The following is a 16,560-nucleotide window of genomic DNA, read 5'->3' on the forward strand; positions in this document are numbered from 1 at the left end:
TGTAGTATACATTAACTTTATTCATGCATATATACCAGCAACACGACCTGAAAGAAGGCAGTAATTAAGAACATGAAGGGCAGTGACAGCCATAACAAAACAACAGCAGGAGTTTTTTACTTTCTATCCAACAAGAGTGGCTCGAATCTTTTTCAGTTCAGACACAGCATCACCTATATTCTTCCGATCCATCGGGGATTCCACAGAGCATGCTACTCCAATTCCTAGGATTGAACTCAAGCATTCTTCAAGAGCCGCATTGGAGTTCTGACTCGGATTGCCTACTTGAACAAGTGATGAATCTGCAATCTCTGAGACTCGCTTGGGGAGGGCCATTTCCGCAAACTTGTGAAGGTTTAAACTATCCACTAACATGTGGTCAGTGGGTCTCTTCCCCGTAAACATCTCTAGCAAGAGAATTCCGAAGCTGTAAACATCTCCATATGTTGAAACCGGACTTCCCATTCCATACTCTGGTTCAAACATAAAAGTTGTTAACAAGACAGCTCGAACAAAAGTACCTAGCTACTGGAAATATTGTAGTACAAAATAGCATATGAAGTACAAACCTGGAGCAGCATAACCAACAGTCCCTCTTAATCCAATGGAACTTGAATGATTTGCTGAAACGCTATCGACTAGGCTTGAGATGGATTTAGCTAATCCAAAGTCAGTAACATGTCCAGTCAAGTCTTCGTCCAAAAGAACATTGCTCGGTTTGAGGTCACAATGAACTACTGGTGTTTCGCAATGATTATGAAGATAATCCAATGCACAAGCAATGTCAATGGCAACGTCAAGCCTCTGGAAAAGACTTAAGCTCTTCAGCGAATCTTCAGTCCCAGAAGTTGGATGTAGCCACTCTTCTAAGCTCCCATTCTCTATGAACTTGTAAACCAAAGCCTTGAAATTATTACCATGAAAGTCCACACTGGAACATGCAGTTATAACCGGGACTAGATTTCGATGCCTGATATTTCGGAGAGCATTACATTCAGCTAGGAAACTTTTGGTAGCTCCACGGCGTAACATGTTAAACACGTTCACAGCAACGAGCCGATCTCCATCTTCGCTGAGAACTCCTTTGTATACAGAACAAAAACTCCCCGCACCAATTAAATTTGTTGCTGAGAAGCCATCAGTAGCTTTCAAGAGAGTACTATATGACACTTGGAAGACAGAGTCCGCAAATGTGCTTGATGAAGTTGGTTTGTAATGAGACAGTATATTAATTCAGGTGTTTTGTATTAATTGCTGGATTCTGCCAAGTCCCCTCTGGATTCTGCCAAGCCCCCTAGCTCATGCTCCTCCTCTCAAATCATTGATTTCTTACTGAACAAGCAAGTTGATCTCCTCTCTTTTTCTGTTTCAGGTCCATAGTTCAAGGATTATGGATAGATTGTAAATCTCAATATAAAACTTTAGATCTTTATCCTTAGGTTTTTAGTTAGTTTTAGCACTGAGTTTGGATTAAACTCAGTTTCTCTTTTCCTTTATAATCTCTGTAAGTTTTTCTTGTTCCATACAACAAAACATTCAAACCATCTGCTCTTTGTTTTCATGTTCATTCAGTTCATAAAATTCAACAGTTTGCTTTTCTTCTTGAAGAAACAAAGAAGAGAAAATTAGATGTCAACAATATTGCTATTCCAAGAAAAGGAAATGCTGATCCTAATGATATTCTTAGTTTCATGCTACGAGACCTGACTCTTTAGACTTGCACTTCAGAAGATGGAGGTCTGAAATACCTCCACAAAGTCTATTGTTTCCAACAACAGAAGTGGCACTTGCATTGTTAAAGACACCTTTAACTGGCACTTCACCCCAAAAATCATTAAAAGACAGGGTAAGTTTTCTTCAAGCCTCCAAATCCTGCCAGAAATTCAGGAATTTCTCCCGAGAGATTGTTGCGCAAAGGTCTAACTCTTGAATCCCTCTCAAGGAGGCCATAGCCGAAGGAATGGGGCCATCAAAGAAGTTCCCTTGCAAGATCAGGACTTCTAAATTCATACAGCTACCATGGCTACTAGGAAGATTTCCTGATATCATATTATTTGTTACACTTAACCCTCCTATATTTTTTAACACTCCTACCTCGGAGGGAAGTGAACCACTAAGACGATTTTCAGACATGTCCAAATATCTTGATAACGAGGGAACGCCAATAACTTGTGGAGGGATGTCGTCGTTAAGCTTATTGCGAGACAGATCCAACAGCATCAATGAATGGCATTTCCCAAGGCTTGTAGGAATGGTGCCATTAAAATTATTTCTTGCAAATAGAGTTGAAGTAATGATGTCAGATTGTTACCTTACATGTGGGATTGCTCCAAGATCGAAATAATGTGTGGGTGATATATGGCTGCTCTTTCCTAGGGATGTGGAGTTACTTCTAAAAACTAAAGGACCACTTAAATTGTAAACTAGGCTATGTTTTTGATTATATGGAGAAATTAGTATCGTAATAGTCATCAGAGACCGAATTGACGAACGTCTACGTCTCTACACTGATCCCTAAAATATATTAAAAATAAAAAAATAGATTAAAAGTCGGGGACTTTGGGACAATGGAGGGTTAAATTTTTTTTTTTGACAATCAAGGTTCCTAAAGGCTTTCTAGGCCCATGAAACTAATCCGCCGGCCCATGTGAAATGGTCCAATCCCGCATTACAGCAGGGCACATAGTCATTTTTGCTAGCTTCATGAGTCGAACCAAGACCGGGGAGCAAAACCCGACAAGGCAAGACCACTACACCAACTTGCAATGGTTGGAGGGTTGAATTGAATTGGGAACGGGAACCTGTTTGATCCAGTTGATTGCGTTTTCGTTGGGGCCTTATGTAAACATTTTGCGACTTGGAATGCGTTGGGGGTTTATTGAGGTTCAAGATTGATGAAATGTTTTGGTTATTTTGATCCAAAAGATTTAAAGAGTGAAACTAAGTGAAGAGAAAGGAGATGAGATTTAGCGGAGGTGAGAGAGGGAGATGTGAGGAAGAAGAGAACGAAAAATGATTTTCCGTGCCCTAGTCGCGCGGTTGGTCTAAATATAAGTCCCAACGACCGACGCCATGAAAATAAATAAACTACTAAAAAAAGGAAGAAGAGGATATCGTAGGTCATGATTACTATAAGCTTTACTGCAAACTTGCTATTAGAAAGAGGCTTCATTTAGATCCACATGGATAAAACTGTCTTTTAAAGTATTTGTCCCAACGAATTCGCTCGAATCTGTCTTTTAAACTGCCTTATGGAAATCACCCATGTGTATCATACTATCATTACAATCTCGAAAGAAAAAAAAACAGATTTTTGTTAAGTATCACCAAATACAGGACAGTGTTACGCAGAATCTCTTTTGGTGTGACCGTGTAAAAGCCAAGTTGACTGCAAAAATTGGTAACCCCAAAACTACAAGTCACCAAGACTAAACCTTTGACATACAAGCTGTATATAATACAGTACTAAGAAAAGTTTCTAGAAATAAGCTAAAAAACCAATCAAGTATCCAAGCAATCGTTACATTGAAGCACTTACCGGTGTCTAACAGATTTTTTGCAATGACAGCACTTCCCGACCCCATTGACGCCGCAGAGACCACAGCCACAATAGACATTAAAGAACTTCGACGCCGTGCTCTTCACCAAGTTAAGCAACCAAAACGATATTACAAACAACACGATTACACGAATATCAATTCAAGAAAGTCAAAGAACCAGCTTAGATCCAAGCTCACTCCGGCGACATGCATCTTTCTCAATGCAATTCTAGGGTTCTGACCCGACCCAAATCTACAACCGATTTTGGGGTTTTAATCCAATATAGATGACAATTCAAAAATAAGAAAACTTTGCTCTACAATGTCAGTAGACAACCAATATTTATTCATGTGAGGCTCTTTATATAGAGGATCACAAGCTACCTTTATTATAATGGAACTGGTAGCATTAAAAGTTACTCGAGCGGAGGTTCTGAACGAGGAAGAGTCAGGATAACGTACGGTGGACCAAAGGTAAAGCTGATAATATAGCTATCATAATACTAAACCCTAGCTCATTCACACACATAAGGATACGAAATACTGAGAAACAGAGAGAAGAAGAAGATGTTGAACCTGGAAAAATCTCACTTTCTTAGCAATTGCAGAAACGTTTTTCTTCACACGGAACAACTGATATCACTCCAGCTATTTATAGCTATTACAATTATTACAAGAGAAAATATCTTTATTCCCTAAAAGCCACGTCAGCCACACACAAGAGGACAGCTGTAGCACACTGAAAACCAAGCCTAATTCTTCATGATGGAACTATCATTAACACTCCCCCTCAATCTCAGCAAGAGTGACCAGGTTGAGATTGCCTGCATGATTTCGAAATATAGGACTGTGCAAACCTTTTGTGAAAATGTCTGCAGTCTGATTTTCAGTTGGAACATATTCAAGAAGAAGATCACGTTTCTGAACTCTTTCCCGGACAAAATGAAAATCATTGTCAAGATGTTTGATTCTAGAATGAAACACTGGATTAGTACTTAGAGCAAGAGCAGAAAGGCTGTCACACTTCAACAAAGGTGGAGCAGGAACTCTTATTCTCAGATCACATAATACTTGTCTTAACCAAGAAATTTCAGCTGCAGTATTAGCAAGTGCCCTGTACTCAGCTTCTGTTGAACTCCTAGATACAGAACCTTGCTTTTTAGACTGCCAAGAGATAGGACAATTACCAAGAAAAACAACAAAACCAGTGGTTGATCTTCTTTGATTTATTTCACCAGACCAGTCAGCATCACAATATGTTGTTATGTAAGGATTATTTTCACCAAATTTATAAAATAATCCCTTGTGTATTGTTTTCTGAAGATATCTCAAAATTCTCTTTACTGAAGCAAAATGTATGTCAGTTGGAGCAGACATGAATTGGCAAACAGTACTAACAGCATAAGCTATGTCCGGTCTAGTGAAAGTCAAGTACTGCAGTGCACCAACAAGACTTCTATAGAGAGAAGGATTCGAGAGAGGAGTACCTTCATTTTTCAAAAGATGAACAGGAGGCAAACAAGGAGAGTTGCATCCTGTACATGTACTCATTCCTGCTCTAGAGATGAGATCTTTAGCATATTTGTCTTGAGACAGAAACAAGCCTTTCTTATGATACTGTACATTAATTCCAAGAAAGTATGACAGAACACCCATATCTTTCATTTCAAACAAAGAACCGAGTTCCATAATGACCTCATTTATACCCTGCTTGTCTGAACCGGTCATAACTATATCATCCACATACAATAACAATATAATGATACCATGATCAGAATGTCTCATAAACAAACTCGGATCAGAATGAGTGACTTTAAAGCATAGTCCAGGAAGAAAATTAGTGAACTTCTCATGCCAAGCTCTAGGAGCTTGCTTCAGCCCATATAATGACTTTTTCAACAAACAAACATAATCTGAATGCACAGAATCAACAAACCCTTGAGGCTGATGCATATAGACTTCTTCTTTCAAATCACCATGAAGGAAAGCATTTTTCACATCTAGCTGTCTGAGATCCCATTTAAACATTGCGGCAAGAGAAAGGACAAGTCTGACAGTACTATGTCTCAACACTGGACTAAATGCTTCATCATAATCTAATCCCTTCTCTTGACTGTATCCTTGTGCAACTAACCGAGCTTTGTACCTCTGAATGGAACCATCTGAATTCTTCTTCACTTTATAAACCCATTTACTTCTAACAATATTTTTCCTTTTAGGCAAAGGTACTAACTCCCAAGTACCTTGGTTTTGCAAAGCACCAATTTCCTCTTTCATTGCATCATCTCATTCCTTTAGTCCAGTAGCTGCTTTAAAAGATTTAGGCTCAATAGGATCAGTAATATCCAAGACAGCAGAAAAACCACTAAAAAATGGTAATTCCTCAATAACATTCAGATGAACAATACTAGAGAAAGCACAAAAATCAGTAAAAGTCTTCTTTTTAACTATCCCATTCTTTGCTCGGGTCAACATTGAGTGACGATTGTACCCTTGAGCTTCATCCTGCACAAACATCAACTCTTGAGGTAAACCCTCATTGTCAACATACTCATTGTTAACACAACCATCTTCATTTTCATTACCTATATTCACATTTTCACTGTTATCTCTATCACCATTACCATCTTTTTCAGTCACACAATTCCCTTCTCCATCACCATTGCCAACATCAACATCAACATCAACATGATCAGTTCTGACACTATTTTCAAACCTTTTACTACCACTGGAACTATCACTGCTACTGTTATTTTCAGACTGTTTACTACCACTGGAACTGTCACTGCTACTGCTATCCTCCCCATCAACCAAATTAGCTGGAGGCTGTGAAGGTTGAGAGACAGCAGCTTGCATCTGAGCCCGAGGAAGACCAGTCCATATAGGCTTAGACGATATAGATGGCTGAGGAGTGGAAGAGCATAAAAGATGATATGGAAAAACTGTTTCATCATGAATGACATGTCTACACATCCACAGTTTATTTTTCTCAATACTATAACAAAATGACCCTTTATACCCAAGAGCATAGCCCAAGAAAACACACCTTGTAGTTCTAGTATCAAGCTTGTCTGAAGAATAAGGTCTAAGATATGGATAGCAACCACTACCAAAAACCTTAAGATGCTTAATCTCTGGAATCCTGCCAAAAAGCCTGAAAAATGGTGACTGCATATCAAGAATTTGACAAGGCATTCTGTTAATGAGATAAGCACTGTGAGCAACTGCATGAAACCAAAACGGCTTAGGCAACTTAGCTACAGTCAACAATGTTATGTACGTTTCCACAAGATGTCGAATTTTTCTCTCAGCAATACCATTTTGCTGCGGAGTGTATGGACAAGTAATATAGTGCAAAATACCCTTATTGTTCAAGAAGTCAGTAAACACCTTGCCATTATACTCACCTCCTCCATCAGTTTGTAATATTTGAATGGATAGATGAAATTGTGTCAGCACAAATTGATAGAACTTGACAAAAGTAGCAAACGTATCAGATTTATTGATAAGAGGAAAAATCCAGACAAATCTTGAACAATCATCTATGAAGGTTACATAATACTTGTAACCTTCAATAGAGAGAGATGGAGCTGGTCCCCAAACATCCGAATGAACCTTGTGAAACGGAACTTCTGATCTAGACTTAGACTCGGAAAAAGGTAACCTATGCATTTTACCATATAGACATGACACACAAACTGAATGTGAATCATCTACTGTATCTTGAACACCAGAACAACACAACATCTTGGAAATAATACTTGCAGACGGATGGCCTAATCTTTGATGCCACAAGGAGGATTTTACTGCAACACCAGCAAAAGCTTTACCCGTTGACACATCAGTTTTAGAAGACTTGAACAGAAACAATCCATCTTCATTGCTCTTTCCTTGAAACAAAGTAGCTCTGGTTGCTTTGTCCTGCACACATATATCTACATCATCCATCACTATATAACAGTGATTGTCCTTACACAGTTTGTTAAAAGACAACAGATTCACTGCTAGGCTAAGAACATGAAGCACATTATTAAGATGAAAGGTATGTGATGTAGGAGTAATATATGATGAACCAATATGTTTGACATGCAAACCTTCTCTATTGCCAATAGGAATTGAGTTATTTGTCTCAAAAGGGTGAGCAATGGAAAGGTTCCTGATATCAGCAGTCATGTGATGAGTGGCACCACTATCACCAATCCACACTTCACTATTAGATGAGGGAAGACTACTAGAATGAGCAGTCATTGCAGTAAGACTTGCAGGAGGTTTAGCTCCTTGATATGCATAATTGCTTCTGTTACCACAATCAAGAGCTGTATGCCCTTTTGTCCCACAAATTTGACAGACAACAATTTCTGAGCCAGAAGAGCCTGTACCAGTATTCTTAGTTAGACAATTGATTGCAGTGTGCCCTCTTTTGTTACACAGTTAACACATTATAGCGGAACTGGAGTTGTTTTTGTATCCACTGTTATAATTTGGCCTGTAATTAGGTGAGTCTGGATTATTCCAACATTTCATAGCAATGTGACCATCTCTGTCACAAAATGTGCACTTAGAATTCTTATAGCACTCTGAAGCAATATGTCCAGTTCTGTCACAAATTTGGCACTCTGCAATTGCATTGCCTTTTGCATTCCAAACTTCTTTACCCTTCCCAGTATTGTAGCTGCTAATACCCTTGAAATTGTTACCTCTTGCTGCCATTGCAGCCATGGTCAGAGGAGAGATAAACTGAGCCTCAATGTCTCTTTTTGTAGCCAAGAGTTGAGACCTAAAATCTCTCATGGAAATAGTAGTGTCCCTAGTTCGGATGATTGTCTTAATGGTGGAGTACTCTTCAGAAAGGCCATTCAAAGCCACAATGATAATGTCTTCATCACAAATGGTTACTCCAACAGAACTTAACTGATCCCTTGCATGTTTGATACGCAAGAGATACTTATCCACACTTTCAGCACCTTTCTTGATGGTTTGAAGCTCAGTCTTGAGTTGCATGATGTTGGCTCTAGATACAGTAGAAAATTTTTCTTCTAAATCCGACCAAGCCTCATGAGATGATCTAGTCCCAACAATAATGTCCATAGTATCTTCTTCTAAAGATGCCATAATCAAACTCACAAGAGCTTTATCACATGCCCTCCATTGTCTGTATTCATCTGAAACATTACTAGTAATCACACCATCATCTGAAACACTAAACCTTGCTGGACACTTGTTTGTACCATCAAGGAAGGAGAAAAGATCATTTCCTCCCACCATAGTTCCTTCCAAGGCAGACCTCACTTGAAAACTCCACTTCACAAAGTTATTTTCACCCAACTTAACAGTAATCATACTCAAAAGACCAGTAATATCCCACTGAGATGTCATCTTTGATAAGAAGTAAACTATATGAATCACAAAAAAACAAGAAATAAGTATCAAAGAACTAAGTTCTTAACTCACAGTCTCACATACACCTTCTCTGCCACAATAACACCACAAGTTTTCCAATGACAACTCTACCTTCACCACACTTCACAGTATTCCACTTCTACTTTCCACTTATACTTTCCACTTTCACTTCTACTTCTACAAATTCTTAGTCTACTTTCCACTTTTATCTCTACAATATATACGTACTTCACTTAACTACTGAGATTTACTTTGTCAAATTTCTGAACCAACAGAAGAGGCATTTACTGCATCATACTCAGCCAGATCTAATTTCTTCACAAAATCAGACTGAACCTCTGAATTTCTAGTACAACGTACAAATCTGAACTTCAATTTCATAGTCAACTCACAGTAGTACAGTCAACATAAGCAGATGAACATGAAATCCAAGCAAAAATAGCTTCAAACACACCGAATCAAACAGCAGGCTAAGAATTTAGCATCAAGAGTCAAAACCTCAGCTTCGATCACAGAGAAAACAAAATCAACTTGATTCTATACAGATCTCAGTACCAGTCTCAGGATCAAGAGCCGAAGCTCTGATACCATGATAACATAGCTATCATAATACTAAACCCTAGCTCATTCACACACATAAGGATACGAAATACTGAGAAACAGAGAGAAGAAGAAGAAGTTGAACCTGGAAAAATCTCACTTTCTTAGCAATTGCAGAAACGTTTTTCTTCACACAGAACAACTGATATCACTCTAGCTATTTATAGCTATTACAATTATTACAAGAGAAAATATCTTTATTCCCTAAAAGCCACGTCAGCCACACACAAGAGGACAGTTGTAGCACACTGAAAACCAAGCCTAATTCTTCATAATGGAACTATCATTAACAAAAGCATGTAGAGATTGAGCAAAGGTTTCGTATAAATTGAGTTGGAGTCATAAGTGTCTACATACAAATTGAGACACCTGGGGATCGCCGCATCGGACGTTGGCGAGTCGAGCAATGGTGCTTATTACATCTTTTGATTCTCTTCTCATGTAAAACACGAAGTTGTGGACATCAATTGCTAAATGAACAAGAGACAAGTAACTAGTGAATTATCGTATTACACGCAATGCATCCGACCTACCAATCAAATGTCAGCGTACGATAGATAAAGACTGCTACATGTAAACACATACACGCTGTATACTTCAATCGACTCTCATCGGATCAAATCGCCTGACTGAAACCTCATCATCATAAACAACAAGAAGATAATGCAACTACAAGTGCATAAATGAAAGACCGGGGAAGAGAATAGATTGAGGCCGAACCATACTCAATCAATGCGATAGTCCCAAGGCAACTATTGAACCGAAGGCCCCAAAGAATAGATCCAAGAAAGGGAAATTTCCGATCTCCTTCCTCATGTCTCGCCGTGTATTAGCTACCACTGGCCCAAATGAGAGACGTCGACGACAGGTCCAGAGAGAGAGCCATGCATCTCGCGCCAGATGGCGCCAAGGGAGCCCCATACACAATGCTCATGACACATCATTAAACCGTACTCTGTGGGAGGCGTCTTGGTGGCCCCCAGATTTTGAGGGAGGACATACGAATTTAGCGGGGAATATATCCGACCGCGGCAGTTCGATTTGTAGTTACCCGGCGGGAGCGTTGAAGGTCGTAAGCCACCAGTTGGGTGGTTAATTTACGGTTTCACCCTCGCATGGTTTGACGGAATTGTCCCTTTACTATTGCGCAGTAACAATGTTGGTTTCACACTTTCACCATTGGGATCAAGGAAAACGATGGAATCCGACATCGGATTGCACAAGGTCCGGCCTTGTCAATCTTTGCTAAATGTAACTCCCCCACCATGAGATCGAAAGAGTCGGTCCATCACTACATCAACAGAGAGTGCCGGCCTATACTTCATGTGAAAGCACAATGATCACTATTTAACCTACAATTACTGTCCTCGTGCATCAAACTAATGATGAATGTCTTCCAAACGTTATACACCACATAAGATACACGGCCTTCTGCTCCATTCGGATGTTATTCGTACATATGCAAAGCGGCGTAATATATGTTATGGTTGAAAACGGGAAAGGTCAAACGTGTTCTTTGTGAGTTAGTCGACAAGCATCGCCCATTTTGATATTTTGGAGACAAATTAATACTTCACTGTTTGTTGCAAGGTGCAACCAAGTTTTTGTAGGTAGGTTGCTTACTTGACCTATTCTCGGAGCTAGCTTGTTTGGGGAAATGGGTTTTTCTTTTTCTTCTCTATGATGGAAGAACTATTTGGAAGTTTTCCCCCGGAGCACCTATGCTGTTAGACTTTCGGTGGAGAGACGTGCATTGCTTCCCTTCATGGTTAGACTTTTGGACCCCAATAGTGGATGTTCTACTTCTCACACTCCAATTGTTATGACTTATGACTATCAAACCAGGCGTTGCGTTAATCATATGCCACATACAGACAATACTATGTGGAATGTATTGGCTAACCAGACTTCAATATAAAGATTACAACTGAATACGTGTATATTGTATTATAGTCAACAAACCACTTGTGCCTTGTATCCGACTTATGGATTAGAGAAACTATATCCATAAAAATACTTGTGTCCATACCAAGATGGATGCACCCATCCATATCCTTTCTTATTTTTATATTTTTAGTAGTGTGATTTCATAATGTTAACCGTTTAAAAGTTTAATCAATCAATAAATACATTTTTATAAAATATGAATTGAAACAAAATTTATTTGCTAAGTTGATTACATCAAACAAATGAACGGTAATTGTAAAAGTTAGTAGTTTCATACTCAATTGTCTGTTTGTTTGATACAATCAGCTAAATAAACGATATTTGTTTATATTATATTTTTACAAAATAATATTTATTGATTAATAAAACTTTTAAACGGTTAAAATTTTATTTTCACACTACCAAATATATATAAATAAGAGGAATATGGACGCACATGTCCATAATGATATGGATAAAAGTATTTTCCATCAATTATTCACATATATGATATATGGCAACTATGAGATTCTCGTAGAAGGTTAACGAGGGAATCATGTTTGTAAATAAAATAATAAATTTGTTAAGCTATTGAATAGTAAGTGTTCAATTTGAACCGAAGATATGCAATAATTATCATGGCACCATATTAACTTAACAATGTACTCATCTCAATCAAATTTAGGAAAAATCAGTGAGCCGTTAAAAATTTTATTGTGTTTATATATGCTAAACACCATATTATATACCCAAATTATGTAACTAACCTATTCATAATCGGGCTTGACTTTAGGCTGACTTGATGTCATATACGTTCCTCTACTTTGGTTGGGATTGTAATAACCGTATCTTCTAGCTCTCTAGTTGAGAGTGTCTCTCAGCGTAAGGTGATTATAGATTGAGCTTACTAGACAGGTTCTAATTACTCTCCATTATGGCTTTCAACACAGAAGCTGTCTAGATTTCAAGGTGATTTCACATGGTTTACTTCTCATATAGCCTCATAGCTGTTCCGTATTCTTGTTTAATTTCTACATCACACCAATATATGGTCTGTGTATTTTTTTTGAAATGGAACCTAATGTCCCTTTCTTTGAAAACAGAAATATGCATGAATGTAACTCAATTGAGCCCCAAAACGCGAACGTCAATGTGTGTCCCAACTCCCAAGTACGTTTATCCTAAACAATCAATGGACCCCAAAATTAATTGGCCAAACCAAGGGCACATCCGTCAGATTACCCACATTCACAGAGAAGGCACCAGAAGCAAGTCCCGGGCAATTCGGGAATTTCAAACGTTAAAATTATTATTACCGGCGAACAGGCGAAGATATAAAAGAATCTTTACTTCGGTTCCTCCTAAACTCGCCTAGCTTTGCGCCTTTTATTAGAGCTTTGAACCAGAAAGCACTTCTGTCTTTCTTTTCCTCCATTCCAACCAAACCAGAAAGTTTAGCAACGAGAAGAAACACCCCCAGTTCCCCCATAATATCAGCAACCCAGTTTCACTCTAGCTCACTCAACCTCATTCAAACTATTTAGGTATGTTTCTTTGCTTTTGTATAATATCTTTGTAGTTCTCACCTGAATGTTTCAAAGTTTTTTGACCGTTTTTTCTGTACTCCATATTCTTCATCATTCTGATTCCTTTTTTGCTTTTAATTCTGCGTTTCTGTCCAAGCAAGAATATTTACATTAAGTGGTAACTGTTCATGTGATTTGAAGACTTTTTGACCGTTCTGTTTTTCTCTGGGGTGAAAACCCCTTTAACCTTTGGTTGGGTTTTGTTTTCTTCCCAGGAATGAGATGTGTACTGAAATTTACTGGGTTTTGTCACAAATTTGGTTTTGGTTCTAAATCAGAGTGCTAGTTGTGAATTTATTTATTTATTTGTTGAAGTATCAATTCTTTCTCTGGCCTGTTAAATTTGGTCAGTCTGAGCTGCTGATTGATATAGTTTCTGTAATTGGAATACATGAAGGTTCTTTCTTTTTCTGGTGCAATCTTGTAAATCATGCGATTTTTGGTTCCTAGATGGATTGCACTCTCATCTTTTATGGTTCTATTTGCAGCTTCAAAGTAGAATATCAATCCATGGGATCAATAGAAGAGCCAGCACCTGAGACAAATTACACCAAACCGTTGGGGATTAGATTCATAGAGTACATAAAAAGATCAAAGATTTCGTACAAAACCCACCAAGTTATTGTTTTGATTGTTACTTTTCTAGCCTATGCAAGCTACCATGCCGCCCGGAAAACCACCAGTGTGGTCAAGAGTACTCTTGATCCTGCATCCGATGAGGTCAGCCTAAGTTTCTTGCCATGGAGGAACAGCTATCTGGGTCAAACAGGACAAAGAAGAAGACCATTCTCGTGGATTCTTGGAGATGGGTGGGCACCATTTGATGGATCAGATGGAACCGTTTTGCTTGGGGAAATTGATGTTGCTTTTCTAGCTGTTTATGCTATTGGAATGTATTTTTCTGGCCATTTTGGTGATAGAACAAACTTGAGGATCTTTTTGACTATAGGAATGGTGGGAACGGGTGTGTTTACTTCTTTGTTTGGAATTGGTTATTGGGGAACCATTCACAGCTTCTATTACTACCTTGCGGTTCAAATGCTTGCGGGTTTATTCCAGTCGACGGGTTGGCCTTCAGTGGTTGCAGTGGTTGGTAATTGGTTTGGGAAAAAGAAGAGAGGTTTGATAATGGGGATATGGAATGCTCACACTTCTGTTGGGAACATTACAGGGTCGTTAGTTGCTTCGGCTTTACTGCAGTATGGATGGGGTTGGTCTTTTGTAGTGCCTGGTTTGATTATCGCCACAATGGGTGTGGTAGTGTTTCTGTTCTTGCCTGTTACTCCTGAGTCTGTGGGAGTTAGTGAAGATGATGAAATGGATTCACCAAAGAAAAGCGGGGCGGAAGTGACTGAACCGTTGTTGACATCAAGGACAGAGGTGAAGGATCAACCTGTGGGGTTCATTGAAGCTTGGAAAATTCCCGGTGTAGCTCCTTTTGCTCTTTGCCTATTCTTTTCCAAATTGGTGGCCTATACATTTCTCTATTGGCTTCCTTTCTACATTAGCCATACAGGTGATTTCGACTTCCATTTGTTGTTTTGGATTTGTGATTTGATTCATCAAACTTTGTTGACTAAAATTTCATTTTCGCACATACTGCAGCTATTGATGGGGTGTACTTGTCGGATGCGGCGGCTGGCAACTTGTCGACATTATTTGATGTGGGAGGTGTTCTTGGAGGAATCCTTGCCGGACATATTTCTGACCGGTTAGATGCTAGAGCAATAACAGCTGCTAGTTTCATGTATTGTGCTATCCCTGCTCTCTTCTTCTACCGGAGCTATGGAAGCATATCTTTTACTGTAAATGTTATCCTTATGTTCATCACCGGCATGTTTGTCAATGGGCCATATGCTCTAATAACAACAGCCGTCTCAGCAGACCTGGGAACGCACAGCTCATTGCGTGGAAACTCGAGGGCATTGGCAACTGTAACTGCTATTATCGATGGAACAGGTTCTGTAGGGGCTGCAATCGGTCCATTGTTAACAGGCTACATTTCCGCCAACAGCTGGAGTGCAGTTTTCACAATGTTGATGGGAGCAGCTCTTATTGCAGGGTTGCTACTAACTAGGCTCGTTGTAGCCGAGGTGACTGCAAAGATCGAAGAATCAAGAACGCGCAGGGGATCTACATCAAGGCCTCAACCTGCAGTAGTTGATGCTGTGTGATGATATATAAGCAGATTGTAGTGGTTTTCATTTTACTGTATCCACAAGTTTCTGCTTCAAAGCTCGGAGTCCCCCCTCATCATATTACTAGGAGGAGGACCTCTATTAGGATATTAGAGGATGATTTTCTTAACCTTCTCCATTGCTATACTTCAGACTGAAAGTTCAGGAAAGATAGAGAAGGGTGGGGGTGTCTAGTGCTGTGCCTTTGTAATATAAATGTACGTGTAAACATTTTTTGTATGTCTTGTGATATAAATCACGGTTTGATTCTGATTCAGAATGGTGACAAACTCACCGGAAAATCAAAATGTGTCTTTGTTCCTGTTCTTCTATGTTCTGCCATTACATACCATGTCCATACTAACTCTGTTTCACTCTGTTCGGGTGACCAAACACTCGATATGATTCGCCGCAAAACGGATTAGGCCTGCCGGTGCAACATGTCATTATCCCTTGTTTAACTGTTTGCTTCAACGATGAGAGAATTTAGTGCACGCAATTGATTAGAGAATGAAGTGTTAAGGCATAATCTCAGAGGTAATTACTGGAGTGAGTATGGGACAACCAAAGCATGTTCACTTCAGCAACCAACCACATGCAAAGGGTGACAAACGTGATGAAATCTGCTACTAATTCAAAATTTGATGAAGAACAACACTCGAACTTATGGTGAAAGCTGAAGCATCCAAAATGCAACATGCATTGATAACTACCGATGCTAGAATTAGCGGCGGAACCGGGATTTTTATTTAGGGGGATCCAAGCTTGACGGTAGTAGACTAGATTTATTTTATTTTACTTAGATATATGTCAAATGTTTTTTTTTTGTATTATTTTCATCAGAAAAACTTATTAAAAGTTTATTCAATGTCACTAATCACAAGGAAATGAAAATCATTAATTTATGGCAATAGTCTATCAAATACCCTAAACTCTAAACGCAAAATCTTAGTTCAAAATCATTAATACCCATGAAGGTCATTTCACAAATAATATAAATATTTTAAATTATAATTTAGTGTGATGAATCCACATGTCGAAATATAACAGGCAATGATGACCACTAGACATTGTTACGTAGTACTACGGTAGCATATAAAAATTTCTCATCAAATATCCAACATCTGTGCTAATTTTTTTTTTTTGAATCCAATCATATAAAACTAAAATGAACATACACTTGAAGGGTGTAGGGTAAATTTATTTTACAAAATGTTTAAAAGTTTTATAAATAAATAGGGATTAATGCAAGTACCTTGGTGGAGATAAGGTTTTTTCACGTAGTTAGTTACTGGAGATATGGGTGGTGGTTATCTGAAATTTATTTATTTT

The 16,560-nt window shown here is 38.6% G+C and overlaps 1 protein-coding gene and 1 pseudogene across 1 annotated transcript; one reads left to right on the plus strand and one right to left on the minus strand.

The window, feature by feature from the left end:
• Positions 1 to 115: 115 nt before the first annotated feature.
• LOC126803802 (probable LRR receptor-like serine/threonine-protein kinase At3g47570) lies at positions 116 to 3,617 on the minus strand (annotated as a pseudogene).
• Positions 3,618 to 12,861: 9,244 nt separating this feature from the next.
• On the plus strand, positions 12,862 to 15,535 carry LOC126802164 (putative glycerol-3-phosphate transporter 1). Its single transcript, XM_050529732.1, has 3 exons — positions 12,862 to 13,009; positions 13,540 to 14,567; positions 14,657 to 15,535. The coding sequence occupies exons 2-3, from the start codon at positions 13,562 to 13,564 to the stop codon at positions 15,223 to 15,225; spliced, it is 1,575 nt and encodes a 524-aa protein (XP_050385689.1). The 5' UTR covers positions 12,862 to 13,009; positions 13,540 to 13,561; the 3' UTR covers positions 15,226 to 15,535.
• The last annotated feature ends 1,025 nt before the right edge of the window (positions 15,536 to 16,560 follow it).

Source organism: Argentina anserina, chromosome 7 (assembly GCF_933775445.1).
Source record: "Argentina anserina chromosome 7, drPotAnse1.1, whole genome shotgun sequence".
Classification (NCBI taxonomy): Eukaryota; Viridiplantae; Streptophyta; class Magnoliopsida; order Rosales; family Rosaceae; genus Argentina; species Argentina anserina.

Coding starts and splice junctions, on each gene's coding strand:
- LOC126802164 (XM_050529732.1), top strand. CDS start 13,562: ATGGGATCAATAGAAGAGCCAGCACCTGAGACAAATTACACCAAACCG. Junction 14,568..14,656: donor TTTCTACATTAGCCATACAG/GTGATTTCGACT, acceptor CACATACTGCAG/CTATTGATGGGGTGTACTTG.